The sequence below is a fragment of the Lissotriton vulgaris genome, chromosome 11, assembly GCF_964263255.1.
Source record: "Lissotriton vulgaris chromosome 11, aLisVul1.2, whole genome shotgun sequence".
In the NCBI taxonomy this organism is placed as follows: Eukaryota; Metazoa; Chordata; class Amphibia; order Caudata; family Salamandridae; genus Lissotriton; species Lissotriton vulgaris.
The window spans coordinates 1,108,226,522-1,108,253,393 of record NC_141699.1 but is presented as its reverse complement, the minus strand read 5'-3'; the positions used below and the strand labels follow the sequence as shown (position 1 = coordinate 1,108,253,393).

Here is a 26,872-nt window from a genome sequence, read left to right as displayed (position 1 = left end):
CTCTCACAGGGCAGACACAGGTGAAGATGTTGTCTGTGCTCACTGGGCAGACATGGGTGAAAGGACTTTAGTGTAGACCTCTCAAGTGGCAGCCTGCAGAGAGCTATTGATAAACTTATAAAGATCAGAGGATCTCTGTGAGCTACACAGGTGAATGGTCGCAGGTAGGCCCTGCTCAGTCTGCTAAAGAACCTTCGGTTCATTTCAGATATTGACTTAGGTTAATGTCTTTGGATAGAACCACCAAAAAAGGTTCACTCTGTGGAATAGGCACTGCTGCTGCTCCTTGAGCAATGGGAACACTGGTCACAGCTGACATGTGTAGTAAGGGAGTGTACACTGCATTCTCTAAAGTACAGCTTCTGATGTGTCAGGGAGTGACCCTGTGCTTGTTGCACACTTTCATGTTCCCAGTGTCCCCTCCAGCAATTAAAAACTTTAGTAGACGTATGACACTTGTGTGCACTTCTAGGTAAAACTGAACTCCTTGTAACTCACAGCAGTCATTGTACGGAGTCCATCCATCTGAACTACCAGCGAGTAACCCCATTCAAGATGTACTGCCCAGCCCCATGCTTCATGAAATTTTTAATGGGTTACTTACTCTAATTTAATCAGTTCCTCAACCAAGCTTGCTTTCAGTCTAGGAGACATCCTGGCAAAGATGACTCCGTTCAGCAGAAACTGAAAGAAAGAGAAAAGGGAGAACAAGTTATTCTTTGCAATACAACAGGATCCCAGTTTTTTAAAATTATAATAATAATAATTATCACTGACAATGGATCATCCTTAGGTTCTCATAAGATCTACAATAATAATCAAACTCCTCAATCATACTTAGTGTATCAAACTCAGAAGGGCAAAAAGAAGAGTAGATGTGGCAGGATTCAAACCTGGAACCTTCAGTACACACAGGTAACACCTGTGAATGGATTGTGGAACTTACAGATTGTGCCCTGCACTGGGTCTGGCTGAGGAGACACCTGTGTGTATTCCACAAGACACCACAAGGCAAGAATCTCCTCAAACAATCCCAGTGCGGGGTACAATCTTGTGAGTATTCCACAAGGCAAGAGTGTACCCTACAGTGGGATGGGCTGAGGAGACTCTTGCCCTGTGGTGTCTTGTGGAATGAAGGCTCCCCTGGCTGCGAGTCTGCCGGCAGCATATCTATACCTGCCAATAGTGGAAGGCTTCCTGTCCTCCAAAGAACATGAGGCTAATGAAGCAAAGATCCTTGCAATGACCCTTGTAATGGGAACACATGCTGATGAGTGGACTCTTCTTGGAGGTGGCCTTAGTCTGAATGGACTCCAACCTTTGTCTCAGAGACCACAACTTCAATGGTGCTCACCTATACCAGGTGCTGTCTGGCATCATGTACTTGTGTCCACAATACTCTGTATTCCTACCTCTCATCGGGCCTCTGTATATGCATGGATTGTATGAGGCACTGTCAGAGGAGGCTCATGGTCTCTTGAGGTGAGTGCAGCATGAGTACTACTTGACCTGTACCTGAGCATCCCTTTTATATTTCAGCCTAAAATCACCCCACCTGCCAATGATCTTATTCATACATTAATCTACTAATGGTATCTCGATGCCCCTGCCTGTCTCTAACATAATGTGGGGTTGGGGTATTATGAGGGGTTACTCTTGGCATGCATCCATGGCACCCATTTCTGAAGTTATGTCGGGGTCAGCAGAATATTGGTTATTCTTAAAGTATTATGGACGTCAATGCCATGAATGTGCACATTACACGTCATAATGCTATTGATCCTTGGCAAAATATGGACAAACAGGAGGTGAGGGTGCCCGCATTTGGCCAACTACACAATAATGTTGAGGACTATTAGCACATTCTGATCATCATTCGATGGCAGTTCTGGCCCTGGGGTGATAAGAAATTGGTTGGAGCGGTGATGATGTGGTGAGCCATCTACAAGCATGTCGAATGGGCTCTGTCAATGCTCTGCTGGTGATCTTGTAGAAGACAATGGACTACGACCTTCATCTCTAATCCTGCCCAGTCTCCCAAATGTGCTTGCCGATATGAAAGTCAAAATCATCATTTCCACTGCCCTATATTCTTCCAATATTGTGGGGGGGGGGGCTTGCCTTTTTCTTGGAATGATGCAGTACAGTTTAAGGTGTTCGTTTTCCATTCATCAGACATGGCAGACTGCAGTTTTTGTTTTTGAGGGTTGACCATGACAATTAGACAGTAATGAATCAGCTGTAACAAGGGCGTGAGCTGCAGGGGAACCTTCATGGGGTGGAGGGGCTTCTGGAAGATGTATGTTCTTAACAAGTTACAGAGACCACAGACACACTAACATTACCCTCTTCCTCTCCTCTGGCTTCTTGATGGTGTATGACCTTGACAGGAGGGCAGAGACCACATACTCTAGCATTATCCTGTTCTTAATCGCAGGCCTCTTGGTGTTGTATGACTGGAGGGAGTCTCTGTTGACGGGGGGGTCTGAGACGACATACTAACTATCACTAACCTGTTCTTCAGTGAGCTTCTTGATGATGTATGAACTTGACAGGAGGACAGAGACGGCATACTCACTCTGGCATTATCCTATTTATCACAGCGGGATTTTTGATGATGCATTACCAGAGAGAGTCTTCCTCAACAGGAGGAGAGCATTAACAGACTCTCTTTAGTAGTATCCTATTCATCACCAGGGGCTTCTTGATGATGTATGACAGGGAGTCTGGAGCACAGACAGATAATGCATACTCATGCTAGCATTATCCTGTTCCTCACCGCGGACTTCTTGATAATATATGACCATGACAAAAGGACAGAGACTGCATACTCACTCTAGCCTTACCCTGTTGCTCACCGCAGGCTTCTTGATGATGTATGACCTTGACAGGAAGACAGGCTGCATACTCACTCTAGCGCTATCCTCTTTTTCACAGTGGGCCTCCACCTAAGGAATATGAGGCCTGTGTGTGGGAGAATGTGAATTCCCCAGAGTGTTCCTCCATTTCCTTTTGCTCTACCTTTTCTTGGCAAAGAGTGGCATACATAGTTTTCTTATTCCAGTCAATGGTGGTTTATGAATTGTTAAAGCTTGTGTTAATCTTTCTCATTGGACAATGTCACAGGTACAGCAGGAACAAATTCCACAAAACCATCAACATCATTTTCAGAGCCACCAGTGGGTGTCAGGGAGAGTGAACCTTCCTGTGCTACTTGAAGAAACATCCACTGTTGCATAAGAGTGCACCCGTTTCCATCTTTTTCCTCCCTGTGGCGACTTGTGACTCAGTGGTGTCTTGCACTATTCCCACCAACTTTGCTCTTCTTTCACTCCCTCACCTCTAAAGTCACAATTTGAGATGGCAGCTTGAAGAGTAGAGTTGTGTGTGCAAAGCACGTACCTTGACAGTCTATCTCAGAAGCGAATCAATAATCAGGGGAGAGATGTATCCCAAGTCATGTATTCAATTTTAAAATCATCATCTCAGAAGTCTATATTTCCCTATTGAGGACAAGAAATGTACAACTTTTCATATTTGTAATGATAAATACAGGTTATAACTGAATGGGCTTGGAATCTGCTACATAAATCTGTATGCAACCAGCATGCCTAGTGCTTCCTTCCAGCTAGGGCCAACTATGCATTCATGCATCCAAGATCAATTCATTGCTACCATTATGATACTGGAGCAAATAGTCCATGGTCAAACTCAAATGTGCAGCATTTCCAGCCACTAGATGGAGACTTGAGGTCCAGCACTACTCTAGAGGTAGGCTCATACAGGTCATTGTTTAATGCAAAGGGTTTATAGTGTCACCAGCCTCCATCACGCTCCGTCAGAGCACATATTGTCCATCGCACAAGCAGAGGGAGCAGTGTTTATGTAATTCAGATACCAGCTCTCACCAAATGGAAGCTCCATTTGTGCCTCCGACACCTGTCTACAAGGACATCATGTACCTCTGTTATCTAACACTTAATTAAAAATGCCACTTTATTTTAAATAAGTTATGCAAGTAGTACCAAACTCAGCTTTAGCTGTAGATATTAGTTTATTTACATATGTAATCAAGTTCTAATGACTAATTCAGCACAATCTAATTACTTTTAATGGCCGCTTAAGTTCAGCTGCAGCAACATTCAGGTATGGCAAGCGAATAGGTCTAATTGAATATTCATTTATTCCATTGAATCAACTTCAACATTTTTAATATTTAAAGCCAGTTATCCTTGGAGTTAGCAACCATTTCGACTTGGAGATAATTTTAATGTAAAAATACATAAAAAATGAAAATGGAGTGATCTAGCAAATTATAGATTGATTTCTTTGCTTGATATCACGTCTACGATTTATGCAAAATCGCTTTATATACGTCTTGAAAGATGGACATTTGACTTTGGCATTATTCCAAGAGAACAAGGTGGGTTTAGGGAAAATAATTCCACCATTGACCACTGTAGGAGATCTATCACCATGGTTGGAACTCTATGGTGCTGCTTGATCGATCTCTAGGCTCCATTTAACTTGATGGACTGGGATGCAGAATAGAATGAAGCAGAGGGTCACAATATCCCCCATGATTTGCTATTAACGATATTACAGTAACACTCTTGGGTCGAGGTGGATTCGTGGAATCTTATTCGACCTGAAAAAATCTCAGTCAAAAAAAGTTCACTGCCCGGGTGTGTTTTAGATCCTCTGATTTTCAACCTTTACATTTCCAAGTAAAATAAATTTGTTTATTTAAGATTATTCAGTTTTCCACGAGAATAGGAGAAAGGCATTAAGTGTATCTTATGTATTTGGTGACCTAGTACTTATGGTCTGCACCCCAATGGGTTTACAAAGAAAAATCAAAGACCCCAGTGAATACTATGAAGCCGATGGATTATAGATCTATGTACAGAGGTCTAAGGCACTGATCTTTACAAAGCAGTGAAAGAAGTTTGATGGTTTCATGAAGATGCTTTGGTTGAACAGGTCAATGTCTACAAATACCTTGGTCTTTACCTCAATTTAAAAATGAGCAGTGAGATAAACATTTGTGTTTTATTACTAATCACCTGTACTCTTTAAAACAAACACTTTGATATCGGATTTGGTGGACTCTCGGTAGAGCCAATAAATAGGGCTTTCAAAGGGTAATTAATGTCTCAAACCCTATTGACCTCGGATGCCAGAGAAAATTGCAAACATCAAGAAAGTTTGTGAGTAAAAAGACTTTGCATTCCTAGCTAATTCAATGATACATGCTTTAAAGCTGTCTCTGGGCTATTCTTCTTGGGATTTACTACTACAATCTAAAGATTCTAATCTTGTTAATTAGGATGACTCGTAGTGAAAAGCTTTCGGTTATGTCCAGGAGGCACCATTTTGCTATCAACTCTCCCTTAAGGGATATCATTTTACTATTTGAAATCTCACTTTTTTTTGCGAAAGTAAAAGACATCTGAGTGAAAGGGCACCAGACAGCAGTTAAATTATAGATAATTATCTGACCTCCACATAATCTGTGATGCATTTCTTTCAAGGGATTGGACTTGAAGGCATTTTTCCCATTTGTCTCAAATTCCTGATAAATATACCCAGGATCAATTTCTATGAATAAGGTTTGAGAGTGATCGGATTTGGAGAATAAGATATCTCAGAGAAAAAATTGTGAAAAATAATGAGCGTTGTGAATGAGATTTTAGGGGTAAAAATCATAATCCTGTCCTCTTAGACTTTGCTGTTTTTGAGAAAAAGTCCCTGGTCCCATTTTCAGAAAACATCAAGATACAAAGCCATCAGCAGCACAAGTCGCTTAAATTCAAAAGTATATATTTAGATATTGGAACTACTTTGATCGGATATAATATGTTAACTCAGAAAGAATCTTATTGTTTAAAATTATAGTTTGTATCAATAAAATCATTTATCGTCCAAAAATATATATGGGTTGGTAAAAGTGCTTATAGCATTTTACTTGTATTGGGAGTTTTTAAGAGAAAGGGCTATTATAGTAAACTGAAGCTAGGGTTGCATCCTGCGGCTTATGATAATATTCATCTCCATGAACAATTTACAGCGAAAAAGATGTTTTCATAACTTCTTATGATAATTATTGATTTATATTTCTAAAGGATTATGTCTTGGAAATAAAGACATTTGTATTGTTGAAAATCTCAAACGTACTTTTGGGAGCAGACTGTAAAAGTGTTGTACTATAACTTGGTAAGTTTTTCCATCCATGGCAAAGTAGTAGTTTCCCAACTGCATTGCATAGCTGAATTTTTCTTCATTGCTAATGAACGTCTCCTGTAATCAAAAACAATATTACAAAACAGTCATTATTAATGGGTCACTCAATTGAAATAATATCAACTTAAAGTAACAGCATGAAATGATACCCCTCTTCCTGCAGGACACTGTCGACTGATGGCAGGACCAGGTGCTCTTTCATAAACCCCTTTCTCACTGTAACAAGATGAAGATCACCAGTATTCTGAAAAATGAATCAACTCTCTCCACTTCGAAAGAACATTTTGCCATCAGAACATTCCTCAAAGCTTGCTTGCCTTATGACCAGATAGAAGTGTCCTCTGGCAAGGAAGTTTTGATTTGTAAACAAATTGTTACATCAGATGTACTCTCGGCAGTGCCTTTTGTCTGAAGAGTCTAATTATTTGCATAACTCTAAGAGAATCCATCTTTTCCATTCTCCCCCCCCCCCGCCCCCCCTTTTCATTCGGGACAGCTGGTATATGGATCTCTGCAGTGGTTGCAGCCTGCTGCCCAGGTCCAGGTGCTGTTTTTAAAATGCTGGGTATTTTTATGTCCAAATTGCCTTTGGTGCCACTATAGTAGGACACCTTCTCGTATGCGGGGGTTCAACTACATCCCTGACCCCTATCATATTATAGTATAGGTCTTTCAATGACAGGTGGGAAAGGATGGTCCTTACTTCTTCGAAAACTGAACATGATTTTAGCTGCATATTTAATTTGCAGACTTGGCTACCTCCTGCTACAGAAAATTTAATGTGATATTAAATTGCCAACTTTTAATAGGAAATTATGGACAAAAGTAATTTCTCAGTTTGTAGGTAAGCTGGGCTTGAAAGACCACTAACTAGTTTAAAATCTGATTATCTAATACTTATTAAGAAGTGTCTTTTCCCATTGAAAAGGGAGACCCAGCAGCTCGAAAAGAGACCTCATGATAGGAGGCCACAAGAAGTGCTCGAGCTAGGGAGGAAAATTTCTTTAATGCTTACGGGCTGAACAGGGAGGGTCAGTGGTAGAGGTGATTTGAAACAAAGTTCTTCTCAGTTGAAAGATGTATTCTCCATTTTGGATTTCTAGTCCATGAAAACTTGGAATTGTTTGGATACCCAAAGCATGTACCTTATGAACGTTCGGAGGATTGGGCAGCAATGGTTGCATGGTTACCCTTTAAAGCCCCATCCTACATCTACACCAGTGAGAGACTCTGCTAGGCATTGAAGAGGAGGAAGACATCCATTACTGCTGCATTGAACAGTACCTAGGGTAAACAGAGCTCCTCCCGATATATAACAGAGATTGAAACTCGCTCATGGGGCAGAGGAAGGAGAGTGGGAATGGGAAGCTACTCTGACACTTTAAATTAGCCAATGAAATATTTAACAGAGACAGAACTCTAAAAAGTCTGCTCATAGTTTTACTCAATGTTTAAACAAATTTATTTGAAGTGCTTCAAGGATGCTAAACTACTTTGCGTCAGAATCATGAAATTAACCAAGTATCCATCTAAGCAACTTCCCATTAACATTACTACAGTGATTTGGGACATTATCCAGGTTTTTCATTATTTTGCAAGCCATTCAGATTTCCTTGTTCTGCTTTTCTGAGAATTCACTTTTTTTAATGTTCTATAGATGAATTATTTTGCTTACAAGAATTTCGGGTGATAGGTTCTGGCTGATTGGTTCATCGAGTGTGGTATATTCATCTCTGTGCCACCCAAATGTCACAGGTAAGCTCACTAACAAGTCTTGAGAAGCACTCACATAGGTATAATATGCAGAAGACAGCGGGCAGTGTGAGAGGTGGTAACGGAGAGCTCTTTTTAATGGAAATTTGGGTAAGAATGAGCCGTGGGTGTTGTCCCATGCAATCATTATATTGTTCTAATATGAAGGACTCTTTATATACAAAGCTAGTGTGTTCAACTTACAAATGTAAAAAAAAAAACTGCCTTGAGGATCAGATGGTATGCTCCATAGTTGGACATGTGAGCGATGTATGATCCAGCTTCAGGTTGGCCATCATCAGAAAGAATTAGAATCTTCTCAAGAGATGTTTGGAAAGTGAGAAATGTGACATGTACTTAATAACACTGCGTGCCAAGCCATGCGAGCCACCAATCTTCTCATGGTTCACTTTAGGTATCACAAACACATGGGTATTCCCTTCTTTTAATACCGTATAGTTATTAAGTGTTATATTTATTAAAATGTAAATGATTGTCTGGTGAACAATGTGTTTTGACCAACGTTACTATGAACATGGAAAGTGAATATTGGAAAACCATAAGAAATACTCAGAGCAGAGTGGATGTTTTTAGCTATACCCAACTGCCAAGCTATAAAGATTTGGAGAACAACTCTCTAAAACAATTAGTGTTCCTCTCTCATGCTAATGAGATGGATACCCAGAAGTCATTGCTTACGTCCACTCCGTCCATCTTGCTGTTCCGATTGTCCACCACTGACAGTGTGATGGATGCTGGTTTGAAGCCGTTGGGTCCACAGGCTGTGACCAGGATACCCGTAGTGGATTCGGGGATCATTCCAGAACGTTTTCCAACAGTCAGAGCTGTCTGAAGGTTGTCACCTAATGAGGAACATACACATCAGTCATTTATTAAATGCTACATGCCGACACCTAAACCTCAACAGAAAACACCAAAATGGTTTGTTTAGGAATGTGGACCACAAAGTGTTTCTTTTTTTTTGTTTTGTTTAAACAAAAATAAATAATTTAAAATTCAACATAGCATGTCTCTGCAGTTGTGTAGAAACAGGACTAGCGACGATGCACATTAGAAGTCACACAAGTTCAGACTAACAAGGGACAAGTCTAATTATTTATTTTAGAGGTTTTCTATAGCACCGTCAAGACCCAAAGGTATCAGAGTGCTTTACAGTAGGAGCATAGTATATAAATCAACAGAAACATGACAGTGAGCGATGTACAATAAACAAATGACGTAGTATAGAGCGACATAATTGACATGTAGAGCTTCTTTGGTTTCAGGGTTCTTTGGGATCATATAGCTCTATGCTTGCTGTCTGTCCCGTGTTGTCCACATCCCAGGGAACGGGTGAGTTGACTTTTGAATTCCAAAAAGGAGGGTATGGTTCTGATGTGTGGAGGGATGGAATTCCAAATTTTGGGGGCGTTTCCAGTGAAAGAGCAGTCCGCTGTTCTTTTCCTTCTAGTCTGCGTATCGCCCCCGTAGAGGTGGAAACGGATGTTGGCTTTTCTGAGTAGTTTGGATAGCGGTTCCATGTAGATGTTAAAGAGTTGTGGAGAGAGCACCGAACCTTGGGGGACGCCTAGTTGACTTGCTGCGTTTCGGAGGTGAAGTTCTTGATTTTGATTTTTTGTGTGCGATTGTGTATAAAGGAGGAAAACCACTTGAGAACTACCTCGCCGAGACCAGCTTTTTCTTGAAGTGCCCCGATGAGGAGTTTGTGGTCCACCGTATCAAATGCTGCTGAGGGGTCAAGGAGAATAAGGAGGCAACATTTGTCAGGAGTCTAGTGATCCATGGATATCATCCATGATATTCAGAATCGCAGTTTCTGTGCTGCAGTCTTTTCTAAAACCAGACTGGTGGGGGTCCAATAGGTTGATGTTATCCAGGTGCTGTGTTAGTTGATGAAGTATGAAACGTTCGAGTATTTTTGAGAGTAAGGGGAGGTTTGATACAGTTCTGAAATTGTTCAAATCAGTCGCATCTAGACCGGGTTTTTTTAGCAGGGGGTGACTTGCCCCATTTTTAGGCAGTCAGGAACCACTCCATTTTTTTAAGGAGCTGTTTATGATTTTGTCCCAAAGCGGTGAAAAAGCAGGTTTCATTTTTTTGATCAGCAGGGGAGGAATGGGATCTGAGATATGCGCTAATGGTTTGGAGGTGGAGATCAATGAGATTATCTCCGTTTCTTGAACAGGGCGATAGCTCAGCCAGGGGGTGGGCGAAGAGCCAGGCGAGAGAGCATGGGGTACAGCCGTGATACTCTTTGTGGGATGAGAATTGTTGAAGGCTAATGAGTTCGATTTTTGTGATCTTGTTGTTGAATAAGTGGGCGAAGTTTTCGCAGAGTTCTTTGGACGCCTGTATGGATGAGGCCACTGGCTTGGAGGTTTGTTGTCTGATGATGCTATAGAGCTCTTTCGGTCTATTTTTGGCACTGTCCAGTGCCTCGCGAAAGAAGCTGGATTTCTTGTTTTTGATGTGGTTGGGTAGGGTGATCAACGGCACATGACAATATATAGGTAGAATGAAAATGTTAATCCATCAATAGGATGAGGTTTACAGAGGTATGAAAAAAACAAAGTGAAAGAAAATGAGCATACAAAAACTGAAAAGTAGCAATATACAATATCAAGACACATCTGGAAGCCCATACAGATCAATGTGGAGACAAGGTAGTTATTTGGTCTTACCCACAATAGGATCCTTAGGGGCATCTGATGCATTGTGAAGTAGATCAGACTAATTGGATCCCCAAATATCCTGAGGTCTAAATGGCAGTGGCTGCAGCAAGATGTAAGTTTCTATGCAATCATTGAAAATGGTCTTGTCTCATAACCACTCAATGCAAGTAGGTACTCTAGCCCCTCCCCAGTTTATAGACACACTACACTTGGCCAAGAGTAGGACCATCTCAGTCAAGTGGTGTGCACCCTGTGGAACACCCTTTACATAGTTCAGCAATGGGTCCAACTCATTGTATGTCACATCATCTATAACAAGAAGAGCATCACACAAGGTGGAGAAATCAAGTATGAAGGATGGAGAGGTTAATTCTGTGTGGTCACCATGGGGTATTGTTGGCCCAGCGAAAGGTATTCATAATACAATATTTTGTGTCTAAAGTTCATAGATTGTGTGCCAGTTTGTGTGCGGAAATATGTCCGTACAGCCTCCCGTAGGGACATAGTTCCCCATCCCAAGCTGCCTTAGCCGAATCGGTCCATCCAGGTCTGAAATGTAATATTCAGGTCTAGAGCTTAGAAACACATCTGGTTGTATTCGCTGAAGTCAGTAGGTTCATTTGAGGACCCTGGTAGCGCACCCTCTACAGTGTTCCTTAAACAGGCTTGAATAAAAACGCCAGGTTTGGCATCATCGTCCCTGGAGAGGAACTACTCCAACAACAGGAACTTAACATTTTCATAAAGGTGGCCCATTTCTGTTATAGCCATATTCAAGGTGGTATGCACAGTGTGTTTGGTTGTAGATGGAAGTAAAGGATTGGAAAGCAACCTAATGGCATGGCCGATGAGTTTTGTGACAAAGATCTTCAGGCCCAACAGGTCATGACAACCATTTTAATTTCCTTATGTGGTTTAGGAAGACATATTAGTAGAAGTCAGGCCAGTGGGATGCCATTCATTTGATCATGCTCTGGATGAGAAAGTGAATGCGGCTATTAGGATTATACCAAAATTTGGTAAAGTGATATTGAGTCATCAGATATTATATTTCCAAATCTCCCACACCTCACAACCAAACACGAGGACCAGTGAATCACAAGTGATCTTTGCTTGCTTATTCGCTCGAACCAACTTGATCAAGAGGGTTGGAAGTGCTGGAAATAAGTGCTTGCTAATGGGTTTTGGTACATTTGTAAATAGATAGTTATTTAGGAAGAAATATCATTATACTTTATGCTACTCTCCCGCCAAGGACAATGGAATTTGGAGCCACAGATCTACACGATGTGATAGGTTGTCTATTACCAGGCAATAATTGAGCAGAATTACCTGCTTCAGCTGTCTGTGTAGAAAGATACCAGGGTACTTCTATGAAGTCTGCAACCAAACTTATAGGGTATTCTAGGGTAACCTGTGTTGTACTCACATCTGGAAAAGGTTTGATTTAGACCAATTCATCAAAAAAACCAGAACCTATCCCAAATAGGACATTCTAACTTATCAGTGGGGCTAATCAAGTCGCAGAATTTCTTCAAATTGCACATAGATTTACAGTCTTAATCAAATAACGTCCTGGCAGACAGAAATTAAAAGCCGAATCAAATTTTAAATCAGACTATTAAGAATATTTTCGATTTGAGAAATTGTTGGGAATTGGTGCAACCTGAACTGATCTTTGCCTCAAGACAGAATACTTTAACCTCTTCGCCGCTAATGACAAGGGTAACTCGTCATGGACTTTCCATTGATTTCAATGGAAAGTGGAGCAAAAGAGTAATTGTACCTTAGCGCTAAAGGGGTTAACATCTCCCTCGAGTCCTTGAGGTTGCAAGGGGAAGGTGTGTTCTGGGGGCAATTCCTCATATGAAAGCCGAATGGTCCAGTAAGTCATGGGAACATTAACAGGTATGAGTGATACAATATTTTTTAAAGAATTCTACTAATGCATTATTTCACTTTCATGAAGATAAAACACAGACTTCTAGGAAATACCAAAATAATAGAAATTTAGGTTAAGAGAAAATAAAGTCTGGAACGCCAGTCTGGATTTGTGATCTGCCAATAAAAAAAATAAGCTTAACTGTGTCTGTTAAGTTTGATTTAATTTGTTTTGCTCATATCAACCGAACACTTTGTCTTGTTGCAGAACGCCACTTCTGTACTGCAACTACTTGCTGAATGTGACACGTGCAGTGTAGTTATTACAATAGTCGGGGACCACGATTGCAGATTTTATTTTCAGTCAAAAAAAAAAAATCAAACACTTTTTATACTGGCAGAGTACAAACACTTAGACAGTGTTTAACATAGAACATGTTTGTATTGCAGAATGACTAACTCACTGTCTTAATTTTTTTTATTCCAAGTTGCATTTTAGTGTTTGCAAATTAAACTTTTATAGCAAGTACTTGTGATTGATAATTAAGTTGGTCTTGGGGAGAACACGTTAAATCCATTGTAAATATTATCACACAGAAGACTTTAAAATCTTATTTGAATAACTTGGTTTACTTATTTGACTAGATGCTTATTTTTTGGGGGTGGACAAGTTAAGATTCTTGTTACACTCTTTAATAAAGGTATCGGAAATCCTCCGCCGGATGTGGCTCATGTGAATAGCATGTTCCAAGACTCAACAATAATCTACATACCGGTCACCATTATTGCCCTAAATTTGGCCTCCAAGAGTTCTTCCAACACCGGCTTCGTCTCCGGCTTCAGCTGGTTTTCCATCACCAGCAGCCCAAGAAATTCCAAGTTGAATTCAACATCATCCCTTCAAGCAAAAGAAAAAAGCAAAAACTAACTGTTACATTTGATAAGGGAGATATGTTACATTTATATATACACATGTCACCTCAAAGTATTTTCATTTACTTAGTGTTCTCATTCTATAAGAATGTTCAGGTAGAATGCTAAGCTGCTTTGTATCAGTTGCACTAGGGACTCTGGAGAGGCTCAGTGACGGTTGCTGGGCTGCATACTTTACTACATTACATCTTAATAATTTAAATTAGATTTTGGACTTCTTTTAATGGCGACGAGGACAAGAACACTGCTCACAACAGGAGGAAGCAGCACAGAGGAGTTGTGTTCTAAAAAGAAATTATTTGCATTTCGTTTTAATTATAAAGTGAAAGAAGAATATATTCTTTGACTAAAATTGATATCGCGGAAATTACAGGAAAAGGAAAGATTTTAAACTCAAGAAAAACGGATTGTATGAAATTTTTTTAAGGAAAAGAACAAAGGAAGAAAACAAACGTTTTGCAGAAACAGAGGAAAAGAAACAATGCAAGGGAGCCTATATATTGCAAAACTAAGGTACTGTTACTCGACAAAATAGATGTTATTTTAGGTGATGCCATTTGTTAACATAATCAGTTGTATGACGTGCCTACCGGTTTAAGAAGAGTAGCGTCTTTCAAAGATCTGCCCTAAGCCATCAGCAGCACTGGCGATAAAAAAAAAAAAAAAAAAAAATCACTGCTACGAGCTGTCTCAAGTGTTGCTGGCAGGAGCTTCATACACTGTGTTTGACGTCATTTGGTAATTTCCATTGTTTGTCTTAAGCGCAAACGATAAACAGAGGAAGCCTGAAGCATGCTGGGAGCTGTAAGGCATGCTGGTAGGAAGGGACGCAAATGCGTACGACGTGGCGGCCATTTTGTTTACCTTGGAAACAGCCATAGCAACGACGACGCTGGCTGTAAAGGTGAACAATTGGTCATGATTTAAAACGAAGGAAGTTCATCTTTACACGGAAAAAGGAAATCACTTGTAAGTTGGACAATATTTGTAATGGAAGTAATTTATGACAAGTACTGGTGGGCAGAAAATGTTTGATAAATAAAGACCATAAACAAGGAATGACAGTGAACATTTACATTCAGAAGAAATAAAAGAGGAACAACACAATGAAATAGCTAACCATTGGATTATATAAAAAAGGGGTGTACATACGAATATAATTATATATATATATATATATATATATATATATATATATTCACTGAAAAAACCATAGGTTATAGACCATATATAGTTAGGAATTTGCATTTACAAAACCTTGAAAATTCACTGAAAAAACCATAGGTTAGAGACCATATATAGTTAGGAATTAGCATTTAGAAAACCTTATTTTACTTGCACAAAACCATTGAAATTCGCATATATAGTTAGTTGCACTAACTATATATCGCGCACCCGCAATCCACTGATGATGATGTCACATATTACATCATTCATGACATGGTCAGTGACATCACTGATGACATCACTGATGACATCATCCAGTGACTGTATGTTTCTGTAAAGTTAAAATATGTCTTACATATTGAAGAATGAGTGGATGTATAAGTGTCTGGATGAATGATTTAGTATGTGCATGACTGACTGTATGAGAGAGTGATTAAATGTGTCTCACTGAGTGCATGGGTTAGTGACTAAACGGTCTTAATTTGTGCATCATTATGTCTGTTGTTCTGTAAACTGCTGCATGTGTTAATCAGTAGCTATATGAGTAACTATATGGGTTATTGATTGGTTGCCCAAGTATTTGTATGGGAGACTGAGTATGTGGGTGGGTGGCTGGGAGGTGTATGACTCTGTGCATAGATGTGTGAGCAGTTGATTCACTAGATGTATGGGTTCAAAAGTGCGTGTGGAAACAGCTGTATGGGCGGTTGACTGTGTGCATGAGTGTATTGGTGAGTGAATGGATATCTCAGTGCTACATGTCAAAGTAAGTACATATGTAAAACACAGTACATGTGGGAGTTGACATATATAAATAACTGTGCATAAGAGCCAGTGAATGTGTGAGTGGCTGTATGAATCATTGTGAACTTCAATCAAGGATTGTATAAAAGAGTACATATGTGTTAATATATGTTTGAATAAGTAAGGTGTGTATAACTGTATAGTTAAGGAAATGGAGGTGTGATTGATTCTTTGCATGACTGACTAAGTGTATGAGTAACTCCATGGATGAGTGACAGTCTGTTAGTATGTGTTTACACTGAGTGTATCTAAGGTTATATTAGAGTCTGAAGAGGTTCATCGTATTATCACATGAATGATGTCATCAGTGATGTCGTCAGTGATGTCATTTGAGATGTCATCAGTGATGTCATCAGTGATGTCATTTGAGATGTCATCAGTGATGTCATCAGTGATGTCACTGACCATGTCATGAATGATGTAATATGTGACATCATCAGCAGTGGATTGCGGGTGCGCGATATATAGTTAGTGCAACTAACTATATATGCGAATTTCAATGGTTTTGTGCGAGTAAAATAAGGTTTTCTAAATGCTAATTCCTAACTATATATGGTCTCTAACCTATGGTTTTTTCAGTGAATTTTCAAGGTTTTGTAAATGCAAATTCCTAACTATATATGGTCTATAACCTATGGTTTTTTCAGTGAATTTCATTGGTTTTTTAAGAGCTAATATCTATAGCTGTAAAATATATTCTTTATTATGTGACATATCACGTAGCCACGTGAGACGCCTCATGACGCGTCGCATAACCGTGACGTATCAGCTCTGCAGCGCAAACAAAACCCGTAACGTAAGCACGCCGGAGCACGCTTACAGAGATATATATTTATTTTAACCTTAATTAGACAAAATCCACACGTGCACATATCTTGAGGCCTTGCAAAGGCACATCAAACAAACAGTCCCTACAATTTTGCCAAGTTTGGTGGAAATCTATTCCTTTAAATTTTATTTTACTGTTTCTCTTGGTTTTCCCCTTGTTACGCTTACCGGAACTCTACCCGGTACGCAAAACGGATGCTCCAAAAACACAAGATGGCGGACTCCCGTTACGCTGCCGGTTAGCTGCCCGGTTCGCGTACCGGGAAGCGCCTCTACCGCGAAAAATCGCAATTTTTTTTTTCTTTTGCCCCGCGGGGAACTTTAATAGCCCCCTCATCAATCCTAGGGGGTCAGGAGGGGTCTACCTTACCCCTTTCCTTCATTTCTTCCTTCGTTTTTCACCACCTCTTGTCTCTCGATCCTACCGAGAGACAAGATGGCAGCCGCTCCAGACTGTTTACAATGTTGACAGCCAATCAGTTTCTCCTCAGACTCCCGTTACGCTGCCGATTAGCTGCCCGGTTCGTGTACCGGGACGCGTCTCTACGACGAAAAACCGCAAAATTATTATTTTTTTTTTTTTGCCCCGCGGGGCACTTTAATATCCCCCTCATCAATCCTAGGGGGTCAGAAGGGGTCTACCTTGCCCCCTTTCCTTCATTTCCCCCTTCGTTTTTCACCACCTCTTGTCTCTCGATCCTACCAAGAGACAAGATGACGCCCGCTCCGGACTGTTTAGAATGTTGACAGACACCGGAGAGCCAATCAGCTTCGCTTCGCAAAGTTCCGTTACGTGAAAAGTACGCGAACCGGAGCGCTACCTGGGATGCTGTCACAGATATATCTGTTTTTTAAAATGTTAATTTCTCAAAATCCACTGGAGCACATATATTGAGACCCAGCAAAGGCACATCGGGCTAACAGTCCCTACAATTTGGCCAAGTTTCGTGCAAATCCATTCAGCCGTTCGAGCTAAAAGTGAGGGCAAACGCCCTATGGAAAAATGAATGGGAAAAACGCGTTTTGGTACCCCCCTTTTTTCTCGGCCCCCCCTTGACGAAACCCCCCCAGATTTTCAGGGGCTGCTCAGAAACAAAATGTGCCATTTTCCTGAAAATTCCAGCCGATTCCGTTCACAAACGCTAAAGTTATTAGACATAGAATTTTCAAAAGTCCCATAGAGAAAAAATCCTAACTATATATACCTACTGGCGACCACCAGTAGGTAATATATATATATATATATATATATTCACTGAAAAAAACATAGGTTTCACAGCAGTTATAGTTAGGAATTAGCATTTAAATAACCTATTAAATTCACTGAAAAAACCATAGGTTTCACAGCAGTTATAGTTAGCAGGAAGTTTTACTCTCATAAAACCATTGAAATTCCCACGTTATAGTTAGTTGGACTCACTATAACTTGCGCGTGCAATGCACTGCTGATGACGTCACATATTACATCACTCATGACATGGTCAGTGACATCACTCATGACATCACTGATAACACCATCCAGTAAATGTGTGTCTTTTTGAAAAATAAATTTGTTTTATATATGTATATGTAAAAGTTGATGGAAGAATAAATGTTTGGGGAATACAGAATTACATGTATTTTTTGCGGTAAGACCATCTCCTATGGTGAACAGAGCATCAAGCTGATCCTCCTTGCTGGTGACAACCACAATTGCCCCAAAAAAACGTAATTTTTTCCTTTTTTGCTCCAGTTGAGCCATTTTCAATTCCCTGTTTTTTGTTTCTCCCCATAAAAATAACAAAAAAATATAAAATAGTTCATAAAAGCAAAAAAAAGTACAAAATGTTCAAAAAACATTAAAAAAAATATAAAACAACAAAAAGAAGAAAAAACAGTTCTTTTTAGAACTACCTCCAATTTATAAAAAAGGCTACATTTTTTAAAAACTCTATCATTCTTTTTTCCCCATTGTACGCTCCCCAGTACGCTCCCACGGTGAGCATATCGGGCGCTCCCCCCGCGGGCCCTTTTATAGCCCCCACATCAAACCTAGGGGGTCAAAGGGGGTCTACTCTGCCCCCTTATGGCAATTTCCCCCTTTATTTTTGCCACCTCTTGTGTCTCTATCCTACCGAGACACAAGATGGCGGCCGCACCGGACTGTTTGGAATGTTGAAAGACACCCGAGAGCCCCCGTGCGCGAACTCTTGTAGCGCGCTGGTTAGCGCCCCGGTGCGTGTACCGGGGCGCTGCTATAGATATATATATTTTTTTGAACCTAAATTACTCATAATCCACTGGAGCACATATCTTGAGACATAGCAAAGACACATCGGGCTACCAGTCCTACAATTTTGCCAAGTTTGGTGGAAATCCATTCAGCCGTTCGGGCTAAAAGTGAGGTCGACCGCCCTATGGAAATTAACATGGGGAAAACAAGTTTTGGGACCCCTCTTTTATCTCGGCCCCCGCTAAACGAATCCCCCCCAATCTTTCATGGAAGGACCGGAGCGCCGCGAGGCAAATTTGAGGAATTTTTCAGGCAGATTCCTCAACCAGCGCCAAAGTTATTCACAATAGAATGTTGAGACTTTGCATTGAAAATAATCCTAACTATAACTACCTACTGGCGACCGCCAGTAGGTAATAAATAAATATATATATATATATATATATATATATATATATATATATATATATATATATATATATCCAAGCACATTTCTCCAATTTCAAGGAGCCCCCGACCCTTCAGGGCAGCCTCGTTCTACAGTGGGCGTGGAGCAGCCCACTCTTGTCAGCACGACAGGAAACACACACACCGAGGACCTTTCCAGAGATGAAACCATTTATTTGCGGTGGCAACAGCACTCCTTCCCCTTTCCTTACGCGTTTCAGCTCTCGCCTTGGTCACAGGTGGGAAAGTTAATCAAAAGCAAAGTGCGTTGTGCTGATTAAATACGCAATGTCACATGACCTCCAGATGGAAATACATGTCCCACAATGCAGTGTACAGGTTTTGGTAAGTTCTGCCAGGAATGTCAATGAATTCTCTTTAACTTCGATGTTTCTGATGTTAATTACATCGTTCCTGCATTGATTTAAATGGATATGCTTTCCTCTTCGAGATGTGCTGAGTTAATGGCAAGTTCTCACAGTAAGCGTTCACCACCTCAAAAACGTTTGTTCCTCTGGATGGTCAGAGCGAGATGTATACCCCTCCGACTCCCTTCCAAACAGTCACGCAATTCACACAGTGGCGTTACCTTCGTAGGTAGTGTGACTGTAGTGGGTCATGCTCCTGTAATAACATCCAAGCACATTTCTCCAATTTCAAGGAGCCCCCGACCCTTCAGGGCGGCCTCGTTCTACAGTGGGCGTGGAGCAGCCCACTCTTGTCATCACGACAGGAAACACACACACCGAGGCCCTTTCCAGAGATGAAACCATTTATTTGCGGTGGCAACAGCACTCCTTCCCCTTTCCTTATGCGTTTCAGCTCTCGCCTTGGTCACAGGTGGGAAAGTTAATCAAAAGCAAAGTGCGTTGTGCTGATTAAATACGCAATGTCACATGACCTCCAGATGGAAATACATGTCCCAAAATGCAGTGTACAGGTTTTGGTAAGTTCTGCCAGGAATGTCAATGAATTCTCTTTAACTTCGATGTATATATATATATATATATATATATATATAGTTTACAGAAAAATAATCACAAATTCGATCTGCCAATTAAAAGAAATGCAGTTTGATCCTCCTGCAAATTGTTTACAATGCAAAGGGGAACCCCATTACACTGGTCAAGATGGAAAGAAGAATTTGTAAATTATATTAAGGCCATAGATGGGGAAAGAATGGGAGCAGAAAGAAAAAAAAGTATTTTATTACATTGCCTTGGATCTAAAGGCCAGATGGTATTTAGAGCTCTGCCTCAAATAAGTATTGCAGAAAATGGAGAAACAACAAATGTGTATTACGAGGCGCTACTTAATGGAAAAAAGGTTTAAACCCACCAGCAATATTGTGTTGAATAGGTTTAAGTTTTATAGCAACCAATGAGCATCTGGGCGACAAATAAATGGACAGAGGATCCATAAATCATTGGATTTACCTCACAAGTCGGTGTTTATAAGTGCCTTCAGTTGTTAGACTTCAGGACCTTCCCAGGAATGTGTCCAGTGTATCCAGATTCAATAAAACCTCATCAGCATCCATGATAATGGGTCTGATTTGCCAGTTCCACTTCCCCACCTACAAATGTTTACTAGCAAATACATTCTGAGGATGCCACTGAAGTATTCAATATCTGGGACAGTAGTCTCGGGCCTCATCCATCTTTGTGGCTGCGTTCTCAATGTAATTGTAAAGCTAGTACCTGTTATCCTGATGAAGACATAGACCTACAAATTCCTCCCCTTCAGGAGATCAATGCAGCAGAGATACTGAATAGATTTTTGCTGCAAGATATTGATATATACTGGGACACCTACAATACACCCCCTTCCAGATACTCAATTGGCATCTATTTGGAATCACATTATAGGAGTTGTACAAACTAAGAAATCAGGTTACGAATTAGGAAAATCCGTCTAAAAACAATAAAATTCCACTCACTCAAAGCACCTCACTCAGAAAGCACCTTGAAGTGTTTCAGTTTAGGGTGTTCTATACAAGCTTTCTGATTTGGTCATTCACTCGCATAGCCCTAACAAGTTTTGGTAACCCTGAATCCACTGTCAGAAGCTGGCCACGTGTCACACTAGAAAGAGGTCTTGCGAAGGGACCAAAAAAACAATATATGTCAAAGGACACTAATTACAAATCTAGCATGTTTTCCAATTACTGTAATGCAATAATCTCAGCAGAGCAGCTGCTTTTCCTTGCTGAGGTTTGAAGTTTCCATCAGGAAATAGTTACCGCCTCTTCTTGAAAGTGCTTGTGGGATCAATCTCTTACCTTGCTAAACTGCGCAGTTCAGATGGAGTCTTTGATGGCAGAGACTTGTACGCCAATCCAATGACCCGGAACCCCTGCTTGGTGTAAATCTGAAGTTTGCTTGAAAAATTGGAAGGGACTGTAGAATATTTAAAAAATAAAAAAAAAAAATCACAAATTAACATTCGGTTACATCCCAAGAGCTTACATTTATAACTCATATTTAGGCTTAGACGGAGAATGCTTTATTAAATACTGTTATTTTACGTCCTTATGGCAACTTTGGTGGATATAAACTGGTAACATGTTTTCGGACGATTATACCAGTTATTTACAGCACCTTGGGCCTGATGGACCAAGAATCAATTTGTAAAACATGGTTGCAAATTATGCACACAAAAAACACAAATCAAGCATTCCCCTCTTGTTCCCTCCAGTAAGTCCCACACAGTGGATTTCTAAGAGGTTTTAAGAGGCCACACCACCCTTTCTCCACCACACTGCAAACGCAGATTTATATAGCCCTGGCTAGACCCGGAGGTATCAGAGTGCTTTACATAAGGAAACAGGGTGTTACAAATTACAGAGATTTCACATTAATAACAGAATGAATACATCTATATCTCTACTACTATTATAAAGCGAGAACTGGGAACCTTTGATGCGGGTAAACACCAGAAGTACACCATCAATCACAACACCCAATACAGCGTTGGAAAGGGGAGGTCCAGGAGATGGACATAGGCTATACATTTCTCAAACATATAAATCACGAAGGGCAAACAACATTCCAGAAAAAGTAGTTCCTTGTGGGCGTTGTTCTCAATATGGGCGGTAACATTGGCAGAGGGGCATGTCCCATTCACTCGGTTTCAAGCACTCAAGCACACACACAACAACAGATTCTGCAACCACACACAAGCACACACACATTACAGCAACCAACAGATTCTACAAACACACGCAAGCACACACATAACATAGCAACTTCAGCAAAAACACTGTTTAATGCACGTCATAAACATCGTTTTTAAAATAGCAATTTCGAAATGATCTTTTTAAAATATGTGCAAAATCAAAAATTGGGAATGATCATTTTTACAATATGTGCAAAATTGCAAAATTGCCATGTGCAATAGGCTTAGTACTCACTGACTCTGCAGGGTTTCGAGGTAACAAAAACAAAGGGGTGTGGCCTCAGCAAGGTTCCGAGGCAAGGGGCGCGGCTTCAGGACGAAAAGCCAATCAAAGTTGGGCAAGCCACACAAGCATCCAATCACGCAACACTCTTGGAAGTGACACCCACAAAACAACCTTGCACAACCAGCCAATCGCGCCACTGCGCCTTCCAGCAAACAACCAATCGCCCCACACACATTACACTAATAACCAATCACGCAAGCACCACACCTTGCAGCAAACAATCAATGGCGCCACACACATTACACAAATAACCAATCACGCAAGCAATCACACAAGTAGCACATTTATTGTAAAGACAATTAATAAAAACCTTCAGCATTGGTCCAACACGCACGTGATTCCTAGGAGCATTATTGCTGTCGGAGCCACTAACGCGGGAAACAACTGAGCAAGACATTGTCACAGGCCACGGAAAAATTGCATGTACGCTCTTTAAAAAACGATTCTAGAGTCGTCCACTGTTATTCAAAGGGGATACACAGGGGGCGGCCAGGGAAATAATCAGGGAGAACAAGCCTCTTTCCCATTTTACAAAGAGGCATCAAGTAAGCTCTGTAAACGTGGGGCGGGCAGGGAAATAAACACGAAAAACAAGCCTCTTTCCCATTTTACAATGAGGCATCAAGTACGCTGTTTAAACGTGGGGCAGCTAGGGAAATAAAGAGGAAGAACAAGCCTCTTTCCCATTTTACAACGAGGCATCATGCATGCTATGTAAAGGCGGGGCGGCCAAATCAATAATCAGGGACAATTTAACGAGCCTCAATAACATTACACAAGGAGGCATGATGGACGGGAATTAACTGTCTAATGTTCTTGCAGGGACAAGCACAAAAACGAGTTCAAAGCAGTCCCTGGACACAGCGCTCACAATACATAGTCAGACCATTATTGCTGTGTGGAATTACAGGTTGTGAGAGGGCACAGAACGAGCCACAAAAACGCTGTTGCAAGGCCCTGGAAAGGGGGGAGCCAGGGCCTCATTGAGGAAGCTTTACACAACGTGAATGCATGCTAATTGAAAAATATACTCAAAAATACAAATTACAACAGGTCGGACATGCTTGCAGAGGGAAACAAATAGCCCTGCTCTGACCCCGCCCTCGCTGGATTTAGCCAAAAACAACAACACATTTAAAATATCTACAACACATCACAGGTTCAACAAGGGGGCAGGCACTCAACCAAAAACATGAACATTTAAATAACACTCATTAAACTTCACATTACAGGCACACTCCATAACACATTAAGACAGGGGAAAGACAGGAAAACAAAAACAGGAAGAATTCAATAAGCCTAATTTACATTGAGAAAAGAGGCATGTTGTATACTAATTGACGCAGATTTCAGCTACTTGATGGTTGGGGGCTGGCAGTGAAACTAAAAAAGGAAGATTTACATAACACTCCTTGCACTTCTAACAAAAAATACAACTACATTACACGTTGCCACCGGGGGGCGGACAAGAACACAAAAAACAGCAGGATTTAAATAAGCAGCATTTACATTACAAAAAGAGGCATGAGGTATAGTAATTGACGGCGCTTTACTCTACTTGATGCTGCTTTGCTATATGGAAAATATAACCACACTTACTTGATGCTGCCGCATTTACATTACAAAAAGAGGCATAATGTATAGTAATTGATGGCTCTTTACGCTACTTGAAGCTGCTTTGCTATATGGAAAATATAATCACACTTACTTCATGCTGCCGCATTTACATTACAGAACGAGGCATAACGTATAGTAATTGACGGCGCTTTATGCTACTTGATGCTGCTTTGCTTTGTGGAAAATATAACCACACTTACCCATGATCAAAAACATAACTAAGGACATTTAAAAGGACATTATTTCTTTACAACGCTAACACACCCTAACAACGTTGTTCAGATACAAAAGTTTGAGCGTTCTCTCTTTATAATAGTAGTATACATATTGCTTTTCAAAAACACACACGTTTAACATACTCTACTCAGAACATCCACTGGACTACTTTTCTTTTATTTCCACACTCTTATATAGCTCAAACCTCACCTGAATCGGCTATCAGAGCGCTTTACATACCACCAGTTACGTTACCTGAGGACACACCTTCATTTTTTTTAAGGCACGGGGAGATTACGTGATTTGCCCAGAATCACAGATTGTCACGCCTCATTCATTACACTTTCAGAACATATCCAAACCACACATAGCCTACTACAAAAAGGTGCACAACATAAACATTCTAGGACAAATTCAATATTGCAAAACACAATACAAATTAGCATAAATATCATTACACTTTTTACAAATATTACAATCACTTTCTTACAATGGTGAAGAGGAAGACAACTTTCAAGGGCAACATATAAAACACGGGCACCAAGGAATAAGCGCATACGACTAACACAAGAACAGGATCACAACCACTTAACAAACATCGCTGATCCATACACTTCTCAGCTTTCACAGCCAATTCAGCACAACAGTGACCAGCCATCAACGTCCACTACTATACCTCATACTTCCACTTTACAAACTTCAACAAGAGAAGCTCAAACACAACTTACAGACCAACCTTTACTTATGCTTCCAATAACAGTACATAGCCTCAAATCAGCATTCAACTACAACCCACTTATTGACTACATGAACAATGCAGATGTTATAATTGGAAACATGGACAGTGTCTGTACCAAGTGCTACGCACAGAAATGGAAGGCGGAACCTAAAGGCCTTTGTTGCTTATCAGGAAAGGTCAATATTAATAACATACAAGAACCACCTTCAATCATTAAACAACTACTTGATGGCACTCACCCACTTTCAAATCATTTCTTAACAAACACACGCCGTTACAATACTCTATTCCAAATGACATCCTTTGGTGCAAATGAAGTCAAAGAAGGCAATTTCATGCCTGCTTTTAAAATACATGGACAGTTATACCACTTAATTGGCAGCATGCTTCCACAAGAAGGAAAGTCCCCACAATTTCTACAAATATATTTCCTTTCCGCAATGCAACAAGTTGATGCACGATCACACATGATCCCAAACTTAAACAGACAGCTAATTGAAGAACTACAAACCATATTGCACACTCATAACACGTACATTAGGTCACTTAAATACAACTATGAGATGCATTCACATGATGAGGACTTTGAAATTATCATCCACGCTGATCAACGCCCTCCAAATACACATCCAGGGAGATATAATGCACCAACAACTGATGAAGTTGCTGTTCTTTTAGATAATGAAAACAAAGGCCCACGCGACATTGTCTTACATACCCGAGAAGGAATATTACGTAAAGTCTCCGAATTGCATAGATCATATGACCCCTTACAATACCCCATTCTATTCCCACGAGGTGAAGATGGTTATTGTCTAAACATACTAGGAAACTGCGGTAAGACCAAAAATGTTACATGCATGCAATACTATGCCTATACTCTAATGGTTAGATCCACAACTTTCGAAACCTTACATTGGTTTCGAAATCTTTTTAATCAATATATTGTTGATATGATGGCAAAAATGATCACCGAAGGGCTTGACTTCATACGCCGCAATCAAACATAACTACGGGCAGAAAACTACATAAACTTAAAAGATGCACTCAATCAAGATCAGCACCTTCACGCCTCGGCGGGTCTTGGGCTAAAATTTCCACGGACTCGATAATTCTCGCTCCGGTGCCTTCTCGACTCACAGGTTCACACTCTGCGACTCTGGGCAATAGCTTGCTTAATCTCCACAACGGCCCCTCGCGGCGGGATGCCTGGCTTTCACCTTGTGGATACCCTGCCGGGGTTATCTCACAGGGGAATACGAGGACGGGTTCCCTAAGCAAGCGCCGGGAAACCCACTGCGGGTAGCTGTGCGCTATATAAGCTCAAAATACAATACAATACAATATAATATAATCCCTATACTCTAAATGGTTAGATCCACAACTTTCAATACCTTACATTGGTTTCGAAATCTTATTAATCAATATATTGTTGATATGATGGCAAAAATGATCACCGAAAGGCTCGACTTCACACGCCGCAATCAAACACAACTATGGGCAGAAAACTACATAACCTTAAAAGATGCACTCAATCAAGATCAGCACCTTCACGCTTCAGATATTGGACAACACGTCATTTTACCCACTACCTTCACTGGCTTGCCCAGGTACATGCACGAAAAGACACAAGATGCAATGACCAACGTTAGGCACTATGGGAGACCTGATTTGTTCATCACCTTCACATGCAATCCAGAGTGGCCAGAAATTAAAAAAAGAATTATTTCCTAAACAAAGATCATGCGATAGACATGACATCATTGCACGTGTATTCAATTTAAAAGTGAAAGCACTCATGAAAATATTAACGCAAAAACATATCTTTGGATATGCCAAAGCTAACATATTTACCATTGAATGGCAAAAGAGGGGAC

At 40.5% G+C, this 26,872-nt stretch overlaps 1 protein-coding gene across 1 annotated transcript in view; it reads right to left on the bottom strand.

The window, feature by feature from the left end:
* Window positions 1–26,872, bottom strand: part of LOC147684252 (putative cation-transporting ATPase 13A4) — a 287,710-nt gene that overhangs the window by 69,154 nt on the left and 191,684 nt on the right. The window contains exons 17-21 of the mRNA XM_086944653.1: window positions 21,242–21,359; window positions 13,343–13,467; window positions 8,695–8,858; window positions 6,178–6,300; window positions 605–684 (exon numbers count right to left, since the gene is read on the bottom strand). Of these exons, the coding sequence (XP_086800779.1) occupies window positions 605–684; window positions 6,178–6,300; window positions 8,695–8,858; window positions 13,343–13,467; window positions 21,242–21,359 (610 nt within the window). The remainder of the gene's footprint in view (window positions 1–604; window positions 685–6,177; window positions 6,301–8,694; window positions 8,859–13,342; window positions 13,468–21,241; window positions 21,360–26,872) is intronic.